Source organism: Bos javanicus, chromosome 19 (assembly GCF_032452875.1).
Source record: "Bos javanicus breed banteng chromosome 19, ARS-OSU_banteng_1.0, whole genome shotgun sequence".
Classification (NCBI taxonomy): domain Eukaryota; kingdom Metazoa; phylum Chordata; class Mammalia; order Artiodactyla; family Bovidae; genus Bos; species Bos javanicus.
The window spans coordinates 25,270,273-25,285,253 of record NC_083886.1 but is presented as its reverse complement, the minus strand read 5'-3'; the positions used below and the strand labels follow the sequence as shown (position 1 = coordinate 25,285,253).

The window sequence follows — 14,981 nt, the reverse complement described above, 5'->3', positions numbered from 1 at the left end:
GAGGTAGCTGATTTTCCCCTGATACAGGTTTTTGCTTCTTCCATACTAATATAATGTTAGCAGGGCATACGGACACCAAGTATAATGAATACATTTCCCAGGCTCAACTGCAGCCAATTGAGGCCAAGTGATCAAGTTCTGGCCAATAAGATATAAAGAGAAGAGGTGCATGTGTTCTCCAGATGACCTTTCCTCTTTTCTATTGGTTGAAATAAAGACTTATTGGCAGAAGTTTAACAGTCACCTTGGACCATAATATGGAATCATTCTTAAAAAAAATTTTTTTTTTATTTATTAGGCTGCACTGGGTCTCAGTTCTGGCATGTGGAACCTTGTAAATGTGGCATGTGGGACCTAGTTCCCTGACCAGGGATCCAACCTAGGCTCCCTGCATTGGGAGTGCAGAGTCTTAGCCACTGGACCACAGTGGAAATCCCTGGAACCATTTTTTAAGGTTGGCAGAGAACCAAGAGACAGGTAGCCTGGATCTTTGATGATTATGTAGTCAACATATCATGAGACTGTTTATTTGTACACGAGAGAAAAATAAATGCTCAATTTTACTTTTTTTTCTTTTAAATATTTTTAAAATTTATTTATTTTAATTAGAGGCTAATTACTTTACAATATTGTATTGGTTTTGCCATACATCAACATGATTCTGCCATGGGTGTACACGTGTTCCCAATCCTGAACCCTCCTCCCACCTCCCTCCCCATACCATCCCTCTGGGTCATCCCAGTGCACCAGCCCCAAGCATCCTGTACCCTGCATTGAACCTGGACTGGCGATTCATTTCATATATGATATTATACGTGTTTCAATGCCATTCTCCCAAATCATCCCACCCTCTCCCTTCAATTTTCTTAAAGCTACAATTATTTAGAGCTTCTTTCTTATAATGGCTAAACCACTATCATTTTCCCTACAAAATCCTGGTTAAGTAGGCAGGAAAATATCAATAATTTCATTCCACAGACGAGAAGACTAGACTTATACAAAGTGAAAGGAGGTACTTATGTTAGGATCCAGGTCTCCTGGGAACCACTCAGGACTCACTTTCCTTAGGAAACTGTGATGAATTTGTTCCATGGTCTTGACTTTAGACAATGTCTCTGCATTCACTCTTGGTCTTCATCCGGACTTGTGAATTTTATGCTGTAGAAATTAAAGTCATAAGTTCCAACTATCTTTGATTCAGTCTTGGCTGAGACTAGAGGGCACACATTTCAACACAAAGAACTTTGAGAGGACACAAGATTCCTTTATCTTCTCATTATAAACTGTTCATGAGCCTATTTACTGAAAATAACATAGATCATTCCTGCACTGCTGAGAGCTTTGTTCTAATGGTTGCAAGGATTTTTGATTCATAACCTTCATGTAATATTTATGTAATTTCCTCTTCTTATAGGAAAAAATACATTTGTTCACTGAAAGTTGTAACCTCTTTGCCACCCAATATTGACTTGCTACTATTTTGATCATGAACTACTTTCCATGACTTCACTGACCAACCTTTTTTTAAAGAGTATAGCTGCTTTACAATGTTGTGTTAGTTTCTTCTGTACAGCAAAGTGAATGGTCAACTTTTGATAAATTAGTATAAGAGGTTATGCAAACTTTTAGAATTATGAACATTGCAAAAGACATTCACTCCTGTGAAAAGTCATTTTATAAGCAAAATTAGTGGGAAAAAAGCAACTCTTAACAGATTAAAGAAAGATGAAAAGTCTTGATTTTCTTCAGTAATATCAAACGCAGGGTGGAGAGGCAAGGGAAGCAAGTGGCAATAAGATATGTATGTGGGATTTAGAAATGAGACACTTGAGGTAGAAATTTCTGTGATGTTCCTCGTTGAGGGGACAAAGGACACCTGCAGTTTCTCTGTAAAGTCACTGACCACAGGAGAAGGAGACTTTGCCCCTGAGAAGTCTCTCCAGGGCTCCCTGCATGTCCTTGTTCCGCAGGCTGTAAATGAAGGGGTTTAGCAGAGGAGTCACCACTGTGTACATGACGGCAGCTGCTGTATCCTCTTCTATTGAACTGGAGGAAGAGGATGAGGGCCACAGATAAGCCCTGATCACAGTCCCAAAGAACAAGGCAACAACAGCAAGGTGGGCTCCACAGGTAGAGAAGGCCTTGTACCTTCCTTGGGCAGAGGGGACCCTGAGGATGGCTGAAACAATGCGGATATAAGAGACCAGAATGAGCCCGAAGGGGATTAAAATGACTGCTCCCCCCAAGAAGAGGAGGACACGCTCATTGACCTGAGTGTCAGAGCAAGACACCTTCATCAGGGGTCCCAGATCACAGAAGAAGTCGGGAATGATCTTCTTAGAGCAGAAGGAAAGTCGGAATATGAGGAAGGTGTGCGTCATGGCAACAAGACTCGTAAGGGTCCAGCAGGCAGTAACCAGGATGATGCAACACCGGCGGCTCATGACCATGGTGTAGTGGAGAGGGTGGCAGATGGCCACATAGCGGTCATAGGCCATTGTAGTTAGGATAAATATGTCCATGTCCCCAAATGTCAAGAAAAAGTAGAGCTGCGTCAGGCATTCTACATAAGAAATGGACCTGTTCTGGGTCTGGATGTTCACCAGGGCCTTGGGGACAGTGGTGGAGATGAAAAGGATGTCTGCACAAGACAGGCTGGTGAGGAAGAAGTACATGGGTGTGTGAAGACGCGTGTCAGTGCCAATGGCCAGGATGATGAGTAGGTTCCCAGCCACCGTGACCAAGTACATCCACAAGAAGAGCAGGAAGAGCCTGTGCTGCTGCTCTGGCTGCTCAGAGAGTCCCCAGAGGAGGAACTCAAAGACGCTGCTCTGGTTCCCTCCTGCCATGAGCCCAGAAGTCAGAGAAACGAACTTTGGATGAGACTCACTAACCTTCTCTAAGCATATTTCACTCTACACCATCCCTAAGGGTGCCAGTCTCTTAGTTCTAGAGAAGAAAAACAAGAATGATCTTAATTTACTTGTATTGATCACATACTATGTACACTAAACATTTTTACTGAAATCTACTAGATACAATATTCTAGGAAGTGTAGGAAACAGTTTAAGGAAGTTAAACTAGATTTCTTGGTTTATTTCTCTATATTCTGTTCTGTCCCAAATTTCTTTAGTTGTAGTTTCTTCTTGAGCTGTATTCACAGGAAAGTCTAGAACCCTTCATTCATTCATTCCACAGATATTAGGTACTAACTCTGGACCTGGTAGAGTGCTAGATAAATAAGACAACGATAATCCTTAAATTCAGAAAAATTTCAATTTAATGGGATAGACACAACTACCTCTTTTAAAATTCTATACAATTTTGATTCAGAGTTCCTCCACGCCTCCCGTTCAGCTGCCTTCAAATCACTCTCAGACACCAGACTTCATCCGGTCTGGTCTATCATGTCCAAAAGTCAACATTCTGAAGGCACAATCTATTATCTATTCTAGTGTGTCCATGTCCAGTCGCTCGGTTGTGTCCAACTCTTTGTGATGCTGTGGATTGTATCCTGCAAAGCTCTTCTGTCCGTAGAATTTTCCACACAAGAATACTAGAGTGGGTTGCTATTTCTTCCTCCAGGAGATCTTCCCAACCCAGGGATCAAACCCACATCTCTTGCATTGGCAGGCAAGTTCTTTACTACTCGAGTCACCAGGAAAGCCCTATTACCTGTTCCACCAGAAACCAATTTAATAATCAAATAGCTATTTAGTAAATATGTGTAGTGGAGAAGGCAATGGCACCCCACTCCAGTACTCTTGCCTGGAAAATCCAATGGACGGAGGAGCCTGGTAGGCTGCAGTCCATGGCGTCACTAAGAGTCAGACATGGCTGAGCGACTTCCCTTTCACTTTTCACTTTCATGCATTGGAGAAGGAAATGGCAACCCACTCCAGTGTTCTTGCCTGGAGAATCCCAGGGACGGGGGAGCCTGGTGGGCTTCTGTCTATGGGGTCACACAGAGTCGGACACGACTGAAGCGACTTAGCAGCAGCAGCAGCAGCAGCAGCAAATATGTGAAAGATAACTCAAGTTATTATAACAACAAAGAAGAAATCATAATCCCTATTTTCTAAAACCTCAAAATCTGGTTCGATGTACACACACACACACACACACACATACACACACACCCCTCTACTACAAAGCAGACTGAGGCAGAAAAGGAAGGTTTTCTAGGCTATAAATGTACTTGCGGATCTTGTCAGTGGGCTAGAGAGCTGGAGATTTGAGCATAAGGTGGAGGTGGGATTCCAGGCTGAGGTAAAAGCTGGAAAGGGAACTAAGACCCAAATTTCGAAATATCTGGAATGGAAAGTAAAGGATCTAGAACTTAATTCTGTATGTTCAGAAGGCTCAGCCAGTAAAGAATCTGCTTGCAATGCAGGAGACCTGGGTTCAATTCCTGGGTCAGGAAAATTTCCTGGAGGAGGGCATGACAACCCACTCCAGCATTCTTGCCTGGAGAATCCCATGGACAGAGAAGCCTGGTGGGCTACAGTCCATAGGGTCATAAAGAGTCAGACATGACTGAGCGACTAGGCACGCACACCAAGCTACTTGAGTAGGAAGTGATGTCAGTACCTGAGGAGGTCCAGTACATGAAAACCCTGTTCCTGTCCCATGTGTGAAACCAACTGAGGGTCAGACAAGGAGTCAGTCAGTCAGAAGGAGGGAAAAACATCACCTTTGTTGTTGAAAAAGACAAGGTTGCAGATTTTATCTTACCTGTGTTCACTAAGTGACCTTTTTAATATACTTCCAAAATTAAATCTATTTCCCCTTTCATAGGCTCAGCTGGACAATCATGGGACTCCTCCATATGATCAGTTCAGTTCAGTTCAGTGGCTCAGTTGGGTCCAACTGTTTGCAACCCCATGGACTGCAGCACGCCAAGCCTCCCTGTCCATCACCAATTCCCGGAGTTTACTCAAACTCATGTCCATTGAGTCGGTGATGCCATCCAACTATCTCATCCTCTGTCGTCCCCTTCTCCTCCCACCTTCAATTTTTCCCAGCATCAGGGTCTTTTCAAATGAGTCAGTTCTTCGAATCAGGTGGCCAAAATCCTGGAGTTTCAGTTTCAGCATCAGTCCTTCCAATGAATATTCAGGACTGATTGCCTTTAGGATATTTCCTTCCATATGTAAATATAGATCAATTTTTTAAGCATCTGTACATCATTAAGAATGTAAGAAGACAATCCACAGAATGGAAGAAAATTCTTACCAATCATATATCTGATCAGAGATTTTTGTGTGGGGGCTTAATAAACATTTATTGGATTAATGAATAAATAGCAGGTGCTTAATATATCATCCAGGAATTAAAGAATATGTGAATAAATAGAATAGCTTATAATATTTCATTTTCCAAAGATATACAATGCCATTTTTCAATTTATTTTGCCATACTGGATAGATATCTTTTTAAAAATATGAAACATTTCACAAATTTGTGTGTCATCCTCGCACAGGGGTCATGATAATCTTCTCTGTATGATCCCAATTTTACTATATGTGCTGCCAAAGTGAGCACTGACCAGAGATTTTTTTTTTATCTAGAATATAAAAAGAACAATTACAGTTCTTTTAATAATAGAAAGAAAATTAGCCCAAATTTAAAACGAGTAAAGGATCTTAATAGACATTTCTCCAAAGAAGGTATACAAATGAGCAATAAGCATACAAAAACTGTTCAATACCATTGGGCTTCAAGGTAATACACATCAAAACCACAAGACAGCACGTCACATCCTCTAGGATGACTAGAACCAATAAATAGGACAACAAGTGTTGTCAAAGATATGGAGAACTTGGGGTCCTTAAAAACTATTCATGGAATGTAAAATAGTTCTTTCCCTTTGCAAAACAGTCTGGAAGTTTCTCAAAAGGCTAAACGAAGAATTTTCATATGCCAGCAATATCACTCTCAGGTATATACCCAAGAGAAATGAAAACATATGTCCACACAAAAACGTGTGCACAAATGTTCATCGCAGCATCATTCATAATAGACCAAATCTGAAAAGGATCTTTGGGATTGGAATGAATTGTCAAATTTGCTGGCATATGGAGTGCATGCTAGTAAAGTAATGCTCAAAATTCTCCAAACCAGGCTTCAGCAATACGTGAACCATGAACTTCCAGATGTTCAAGCTGGTTTTCAAAAAGGTAGAGGAACCAGAGATCAAATTGCCAACATCTGCTGGATCATGGAAAAAGGAAGAGAGTTTCAGAAAAATATCTATTTCTGCTTTATTGACTATGCCAAAGCTTTTGACTGTGTGGATCACAATAAACTGTGGAAAATTCTGAAAGAGATGGGAATACCAGACCACCTGACCTGCCTCTTGAGAAATCTGTATGCAGGTCAGGAAGCAACAGTTAGAACTGGACATGGAACAACAGATTGGTTCCAAATAGGAAAAGCAGTATGTCAAGACTGTATATTGTCACCCTGCTTATTTAACTTATATGCAGAGTACATCATGAGAAATGCTGGGCTGGAAGAAGCACAAGCTGGAATCAAGATTGCCGGGAGAAATATCAATAACCTCAGTTATGCAGATGACACCACCCTTATGGCAGAAAGTGAAGAGGAACTAAAAAGCCTCTTGATGAAAGTGAAAGAGGAGAGTGAAAAAGTTGGCTTAAAGCTCAACATTCAGAAAACAAAGATCATGGTATCTGGTCCCATCACTTCATGGGAAATAGATGGGGAAACAGTGGAAACAGTGTCAGACTTTGTTGTGGGGGGCTCCAGAATCACTGCAGATGGTGACCGCAGCCATGAAATTAAAAGACACTTACTCCTTGGAAGGAAAGTTATGACCAACCTAGATCAGATGAGATCAGTCGCTCAGTCGTGTCCAACTCTTTTCAACCCCATGAATCACAGCACTCCAGGCCTCCCTGTCCATCACCAACTCCTGGAGTTCACTCAGACTCACGTCCATAGGGTCAGTGATGCCATCCAGCCATCTCATCCTCTGTCGTCCCCTTCTCCTCTTGCCCCCAGTCCCTCCCAGCATCAGAGACTTTTCCAATGAGTCAACTCTTCGCATGAGGTGGCCAAAGTACTGGAGTTTCAGCTTTAGCATCATTCCTTCCAAAGAAATCCCAGGGCTGATCTCCTTCAGAATGGACTGGTTGGATCTCCTTGCAGTCCAAGGGACTCTCAAGAGTCTTCTCCAACACCACAGTTCCAAAGCATCAATTCTTTGGTGCTCAGCCTTCTTCACAGTTCAACTCTCACATCCATACATGACCACAGGAAAAACCATAGCCTTGACTAGACGGACCTTTGTTGACAAAGTAATGTCTCTGCTTTTGAATATGCTATCTAGGTTGGTCATTACTTTCCTTCCAAGGAGTAAGTGTCTTTTAATTTCATGGCTGCAGTCACCATCTGTAGTGATTTTGGAGCCCCCCAAAATAAAGTCTGACACTGTTTCCACTGTTTCCCCATCTATTTCCCCAAAGCAGAGACATTACTTTGCCAACAAAGGTTTGTCTAGTCAAGGCTATGGTTTTTCCAGTGATCATGTATGGATGTGAGAGTTGGACTGTGAAGAAAGCTGAGCACTGTAGAATTGATGATTTTGAACTGTAGTGTTGGAGAAGACTCTTGAGAGTCTCTTGGACTGCAAGGAGATCCAACCAGTCCATTCTAAAGGAGATCAGTCCTGGGTGTTCTTTGGAAGTAATGATGCTAAATCTGAAACTCCAGTACTTTGGCCACCTCATGCGAAGAGTTGACTCATTGGAAAAGACTCTGATGTTGGGAGGGATTGGGGGCAGGAGAAAAAGGGGACAACAGAGGATGAGATGGTTGGATGACATCACCGGCTCGACGGACGTGAATTTGAGGGAACTCCGGGAGTTGGTGATGGACAGGGAGGCCTGGTGTGCTGCAATTCATGGGGTCGCAAAGAGTCGGACATGACTGAGCGACTGAACTGAAATGAACTGAACTGAAGGCTGGGAGGGATGGGTGAGTTGGTGCAGGGTGCTAAGGAATGTATGGTTTCATTTCAGGGGTGATGAAATGTAAAATTGGTTGTGGTGATAACTGCACTGTTCAGTGGATATTGAACATAAAAAGTCATTGAACTGTATAATTCGAACGGGTGAATTGCATTATATATACTATATGCTATTTATTGAATTGCATATCAATAAAGCTCTTAAACTTTTTAACTTCTTTGAAAAAACTTAAAAGAGGGATAAGCCACTTTCTAAGTTACTCAAGAAAAAATGAGAGGGCAGGGAGAAAAAACACAACTAGAGAGAACAAGTAATGACAAGGGGAATATAAACGGAGAAAGCAAATTATTTGAAGTCACTGTACTATTTAGCAAGAGGCCATGCAAACAAATGTGTAATTCTAAATGAAATGATTCCTCCATTGTAAACTCACATTTTCCTCTGGAGAATGAAATGCACCAAAAATTACCCTGGTAGAGATGGAAAGTCTAAGCCAGCAACATTCCAGAAAGAAGAAAAAATGCTATGGTAATCATTTTTTCTTGTGGTAATACCACGATAGGAACTTCCCTCAAATCTCAGTGGCTTAAAAAACAAGATTTATTTCCTCACTTATGATGGATGTTGGGGTTTCCCACATGGCTCAGTGGTAAAGAATCCACCTGCCAATGCAGGAGACACAGGAGACACAGGTTCTATCCCTGGGTTGGGAAGATCTCCTGGAGTAGGAAATGGCAACCCACTCCAGTATTCTTGCCTGGGAAATTCCACTGACAGAGGAGCCTGGTGGGCTACAGTCCATGGGATCTCAAAAGAGTCAGATACTACTGAGCTTGCACACACGTTACAAGTCAGCTGGAAGTGCGGGTGGCTCTGACTAGCATTGCTTCATGTATCTTCTTCATGTACAGATCCAGGCCGAAGAAGCAGCCCATCTTTGGGACATGCCATTCATAAAGACAAAAAGGAAAGAGCAAGGGAGCTTATGGAAATGCAGTGATTTTTTTTTTTTTTTAATATGTAGTTACTTGGCAGCACTGGGTCTTTGTTGTGGCATAGGATCTTCAGCTGTGGCGTGTAGAATCTAGTTCCCTGAGCAGGGATCAGACCCAGGCCCCCTGAATTGTGAGCATGGATTCTTAGCCACTGAACCCCCAGGGAAGTCCCAGCACAGCAATTCTTAAAGTTTTTGCTTGGAACTGGAACACATCACAGTCATTCAACTTCAAAGCACAGCAGAGGGATGCAGAACCACAACTTCCCACAGGGAGGCAGTGCAAGTAACACAAAGAACAAGGGGAGCTTTTTTCCTACCTTCCCTCAAAAAGGAAGAAAGGAGAAGTAAACTGACATCGAAAGTACAATCTAGCATGTCCGTCAGCAATGTGTTCCGAAGAGCGACACACAGAAGCAGGGAGAGGGGAGGAGGGTAAGTGATGCCTAGAGAGGCCAGAAAGAGGACGGGCTGACACACCAGGGAGGAGCGAACGTTCACCTGGACGGAGCAGGACGCAGCGCACCAGGCTACATGTCTAACTCCACAGGCTCCGAGCAAGACCCTCCCAAGAAAAGAGCATCTCCCATAAAGTCAAACAGCAAGATAGCTGATTCATGTTGTTGTACAGCAGAAACTAACACAACATTGCAAAGCAATTATACTGCAATTAAAAAAGTCAAACAGCAGAGCAGGTTCCTGCCAGAGCCTCCCTGCAGAGGAAGGGAAGGATACCAGGGAAGGGGGGCAGAGGGAGGACAGTGTTAAAGGAACAGAACTTCCATCAGTGCATCCTACCATAAGCCCAATGCTTTGGGAACCTGATGTGAAGAACTGACTCATTGGAAGAGACCCTGATGCTGGGAAAGACTGAAGTGGGGAGGAGAAGGGGACCACAGAGGATGAGATGGTTGGATGGCATTGCTGACTCGATGGACATGAGTTTGAGCAAGCTCCAGGAGTTCGTGATGGACAGGGAAGCCTGGTGTGCTGCAGTCCATGGGGTCACAAAGAAATCGACATGACTAAGCAACTGAACTCACCAGAAGCCCTGACCTGAGAACATCCTAAATTCCAGGGCCACTGGAGGCAGACACTGCTGTCATCCTTTGCTAAGAGGAAACTGAGGTTCAGAGATGCTGAGTGAGGTGCCCCAAGGTCATACTCTGATCACTAGCAGAATCTGGATCTGCTCTTCACCCTTGTGACTTCTACTGCTACTGGTATATTGTCCTTTAGAAGGGAGAAAGGCCAGGAAGAGCTGACAGTTGGGCTTGAATAGCATCCTACTGGCCACCTAGCTGTTCATCCCCATGCTCTTCCACTTATGGCCAACAAACGCCATCCTGGGTCCCCCGAGTTCCCTCCATCGGTGCCCAGTTGATCCTGACTATCTCCCCGTGACCTGTCCATTCAACACTACCATCTGACACTGCCTGCTCTGTTAGCACCAAATATGATATTTATCAGCTTCCTAAACACACAAGATCCCCTTAAAATCACCCTCCTCCCAGTCCTCACCACTGGATGTTCTCAGTTCCTCTGCCTGGAACACTCTTCAGCACCACTTCCCACCCACCTGTTCCTGCATCAGGTCCTGCTCATCCCTGGGATTCCAGCACAAACATCCCTAGGAGGACTTGAGCTTCCTGCATCTTGCTGGGTGTTCTGGTGTCAACCTTCACACCCCTCTTCCAACACCACCATAATTTACAATACCTACTTCACTAAGTCCAGGCTTCAACACCGGAATAAAATCTTTGGGGATTGAGGGTCCCTGTGTGTTCTGTTCACCACGTGCTTCCTCGGTGTCTAAGATAATGCCTGGCACCAAAGAAATGTTCAAGAAATCGACCATGTCTGAGTGTATGAAGGCATGAACACTGGAGGAGGAAGAATTCAATGCCTCCATTTTAATTTCAGAAAACTGAGTTCCACAAACACAAGAGAAGCAAAGAGGCAGCTTCCCTGAATTCCTGTGTAGATGGAAGGAGGAGTACTATACCCATGGGCCCTACAATCAAGGAGTCCAAAACCTTGTACTGACAGCGGACCAGCTTCAGCCTTGCCTTGACCGAGGGTGCACATTCCCAAATCCATCCAAGCTTGGGCCATCCAATAACAAGAATCAGTCTCATGGGAAGGAATTTCTCAGTCAAAACACAGACTCCCCTTTTCAGAGTGCAGGGGTTATTAATAAAATATGAAATCCTCAACCATCCTAGAAGATTCACCTTGGACTTCTCTGTGTGTAAAAGAAACTGTCCTTCACGCTGTCCACGGGGCAGAGATGGGGAGGCTGGTTCTGAATTCCCCTGCTAGGATTCCCTGGCTTCCCTGTTGTGGCTCAGTGGCTAAGAATCTGCCTGCCAATGTAGGAGGCACGGGTTCTATCCCTGATCTGGGAAGATCCCACACATGGCAGAGCCACTAAGCCTGTGCACCACAACTACTGAGCTTGTGCTCTAGAACTCAGGAGCTGCAACTACAAGAACACGTGCAGCGACTACTGAAGCCTGCACATCCCAGAGCCTGCGCTCTGCAACCAGAGAAGCCACTGCAGTGAGAAGCCTGAGCACCGCAACTAGTGGGTAGCCCCTGCTTACCGCAACTAGAGAAAACAAAGACCCAGGACAGCCATAAAAAAATCAATAAATAATAAACCCCCCTGTTGTCTCTGTGGAGCCCTTCTGGGCATACCAGCCTGCAGGGAAACTACTTTGCCTGGTGTTCCCCATCACCTCTTTACTGCCCCTCATTTTAGGCAGCTCCCACAATCTGCCTTGGGAATCTCTCGTCTTCTGGGGGAAAAGACTTTTAGGTTGACATCATCCTTCCTCCCAAACTATGCAAGTGTCAAGATTTCATTATGTTTTTATGAACAAATACTTAGGTCTATTCCTCCCTTCTTGACCTGACATTTCAGAGATGGAGAGAATGCTTTATCTACCTTCACAGTCCTCACTGCACCAGGACAGCTTGGGCAGTGTCTGCTATTGTGCATGGGGGCTGTACTGGGGCTTGTGTTCCACCCCAGCTGTGGAGCTTACCTTCCTGCCCATGTTCATCAAGGGTGACCTACTGCTTCTTCTTCAATGGTCTACATCATTGGAAATTAACATGAAAAATCTGCTTGAGTACTCAGAGGCTGTTCCTGTGTGGAGCAACGAACGCAATAACAGGCTCATGTCCAGGTTGCCTGTTTCTGGAGCAGGGTGCAGATGGGGGTGTTTCTGTTCACTAACACCAGGACCTCCAGAGGAACCCTAGGGTTCCCAGCTCTGGGCTATAAGGGCAATTGTGCTATTTATGTATTTCCCAGGTAGCCTCAGGGAGAGCCCTCTCAGGGGTCCTGTGGGAGTTTGAAGCTTAGTAATTGTCCCATGCCCTTTGCATCCCCTCAGGAGCATTGCTGAAAAGGGGGAAGGATGTGGTCCAGCAGCACTGGGATTTCCTTTCTGAAAAGTTACTAACTGCCTGTCTCTTGGGCTGACTAAAACCTTCCCTAGGAACTTTTCTGGTGGTCCAGTGGATATGAATCTGCCTGCCAATGCAGGGAACACAGGTTCAATCCCTGGTCTGGAAAGATTCCACATGCTGTGGGGCAACTAAGCCCCCGTGCCACAACTACTGAATCCTGCAAGCTCTAGAGCCCCACACCACCACAAGAGAAGCCACCGAATGAGAAGCCCTCGCGTTGCAGCTGGAGAGGAGCTCCTGCTCACCACAACGAGAGAAAGCCTGCATGCAGCAACAAAGACCGAGCACAGCCAAAAATGAATTTAAAACTTCCCTCACCTGGTGAAGGAAATTGACATCCAAGAAACACAGAATGTCCCAAACAGGATGATCAAAGAGACCCACATGATGGCACATTATAACTGAAATGCCAGAAGTGAAAGATATAGAGAGAGTCTTAAAAGCAGTAAGAAACAACTAGTTATGTACAAGGGAACCCCCATAAGACTATCAGCTGATTTTTCATCAGAAACTTTATAGGCCAGAAAGGGTTAGCATGATACGGTACGTCCCCTACATACAAACCTTTAAGTTTAGAACTTTCGAAGATGTGAATGTGCGTTTTCATGTCCAATCACATAAGTTAGTAGATAAAATTGAATCCAGCAAGGAACCAGAAGCTGTGTCATCAACATCGGGCATGAGTGAAAGTGCAGCTTGCCTCCATCTGCTCTTGCTGACGAGCCTTTAGCTCTTCCATCTCCCACCCCTTCTCCCACCTCCAGTCACTAACTCGTCCTGCCTGTTCACTTGATGCCAGCCCCTGTATGCCAGCTGTTATACTGTACTACTGTACTTTTCAAGGTATGGCACTGTAAGATTAAAAATGTTTTATTTTTGTGTGTTTGTTTTTTAATGTATTATTTGTGTGGAAGGTATTAGAAACCTTTTACAGTACAGTACTATATGGGCTTCCCAGGTGGCACTAGTGATAAAGAACTCATCTGCCAATGAAGGAGTTGTAAGAGATGTGGGTTTGATCCCTGGGTTGAGAAGAGCACCCCTGGAGGAGAGCACGGCAGCCCACTCCAGCATTCTTGCCTGGATAATCCCATGGACAGAGGAGCCTGGCAGGCTACAGTTGATGGGCTCATGAAGAGTCAGATATGACTGAAGTGACTTAGCAACATGCAGCATGCTCCAACTATATATCAGATTGTGTTAATTGGGTACCTAGGCTAACTTCCCACAGTTTATTGTGATCCACACAGTCAAAAGCTTTGGCAGAATCAATAAAGCAGATGTTTTTCTGGAACTCTCTTGCTTTTTCCATCATCCAGCGGATGTTGGCAATTTGATCTCTGGTTTCTCTGCCTTTTTTAAACCAGCTTGAACATCAAGAAGTTCACGGTTCACGTATTGCTGAAGCCTGGCTTGGAGAATCTTGAGCATTACTTTACTAGCGTGTGAGATAACTGCAATTGTGCAGTAGTTTGAGCATTCTTTGGCATTGCCTTTCTTTGGGATTGGAACAAAAACTGACCTTTTCCAGTCCTGTGGCCACTGCTGACTTTTCCAAGTTTGCTGGCATATTGAGTGCAGCACTTTCACAGCATCATCTTTCAGGATTTGAAATAGCTCCACTGGAATTCCATCACCTCCACTAGCTTTGTTCGTAGTGATGCTTTCTAAGGCCCACTTGGCTTCACATTCCAGGATGTCTGGCTCTAGGTCAATGATCACACCATCGTGATTATCTGGGTCGTGAAGATCTTTTTTGTACAGTTCTTCTGTGTATTCTTGCCACCTCTTCTTAATATATTCTGCTTCTGTTAGATCCATACCATTTCTGTCCTTTATTGAGCCCATCTTTGCATGAAACGTTCCTTTGGTATCTCTAATATTCTTGAAGAGATCTCTAGTCTTTCCCATTCTGTTGTTTTCCTCTATTTCTTTGCATTGATCACTGAGGAAGGCTTTCTTGTCTCTTCTTGCTATTCTTTGGAACTCTGCGTTCAGATGCTTATATCTTTCCTTTTCTCCTTTGCTTTTCACTTCTCTTCTTTTCACAGCTATTTGTAAGGCCTCCCCAGACAGCCATTTTGCTTTTTTGCATTTTCTTTCCATGGAGATGGTCTTGATCCCTGTCTCCTGTACAATGTCACGAACCTCAGTCCATAGTTCATCAGGCACTCTATCTATCAGATCTAGGCCCTTAAATCTATTTCTCACTTCCACTGTATAATCATAAGGGATTTGATTTAGGTCATACCTGAACGGTCTAGTTGTTTTCCCTACTTTCTTCAATTTAAATCTGAATTTGGTAATAAGGAGTTCATGATCTGAGCCACAGTCAGCTTCTGGTCTTGTTTTTGTTGACTGTATAGAGCTTCTCTATCTTTGGCTGCAAAGAATATAATCAATATGATTTCGGTGTTGACCGTCTGGTGATGTCCATGTGTAGAGTCTTCTCTTGTGTTGTTGGAAGAGGGTGTTTGCTATGACCAGTGCATTTTCTTGACAAAACTCTATTA

The 14,981-nt window shown here is 43.9% G+C and overlaps 1 protein-coding gene and 1 non-coding gene across 2 annotated transcripts; both read right to left on the bottom strand.

The window, feature by feature from the left end:
* Window positions 1-1,895: 1,895 nt before the first annotated feature.
* Window positions 1,896-2,855, bottom strand: LOC133231580 (olfactory receptor 1P1-like). The gene has a single exon (XM_061389943.1). It carries the CDS (start codon window positions 2,847-2,849, stop codon window positions 1,896-1,898), a length of 954 nt encoding a protein of 317 aa, XP_061245927.1. The 5' UTR covers window positions 2,850-2,855.
* A 2,582-nt stretch (window positions 2,856-5,437) lies between these two features.
* LOC133233085 (U6 spliceosomal RNA) lies at window positions 5,438-5,544 on the bottom strand. The gene has a single exon (XR_009731568.1). It is a non-coding gene; the product is annotated as a U6 spliceosomal RNA (small nuclear RNA).
* Window positions 5,545-14,981: the final 9,437 nt, after the last annotated feature.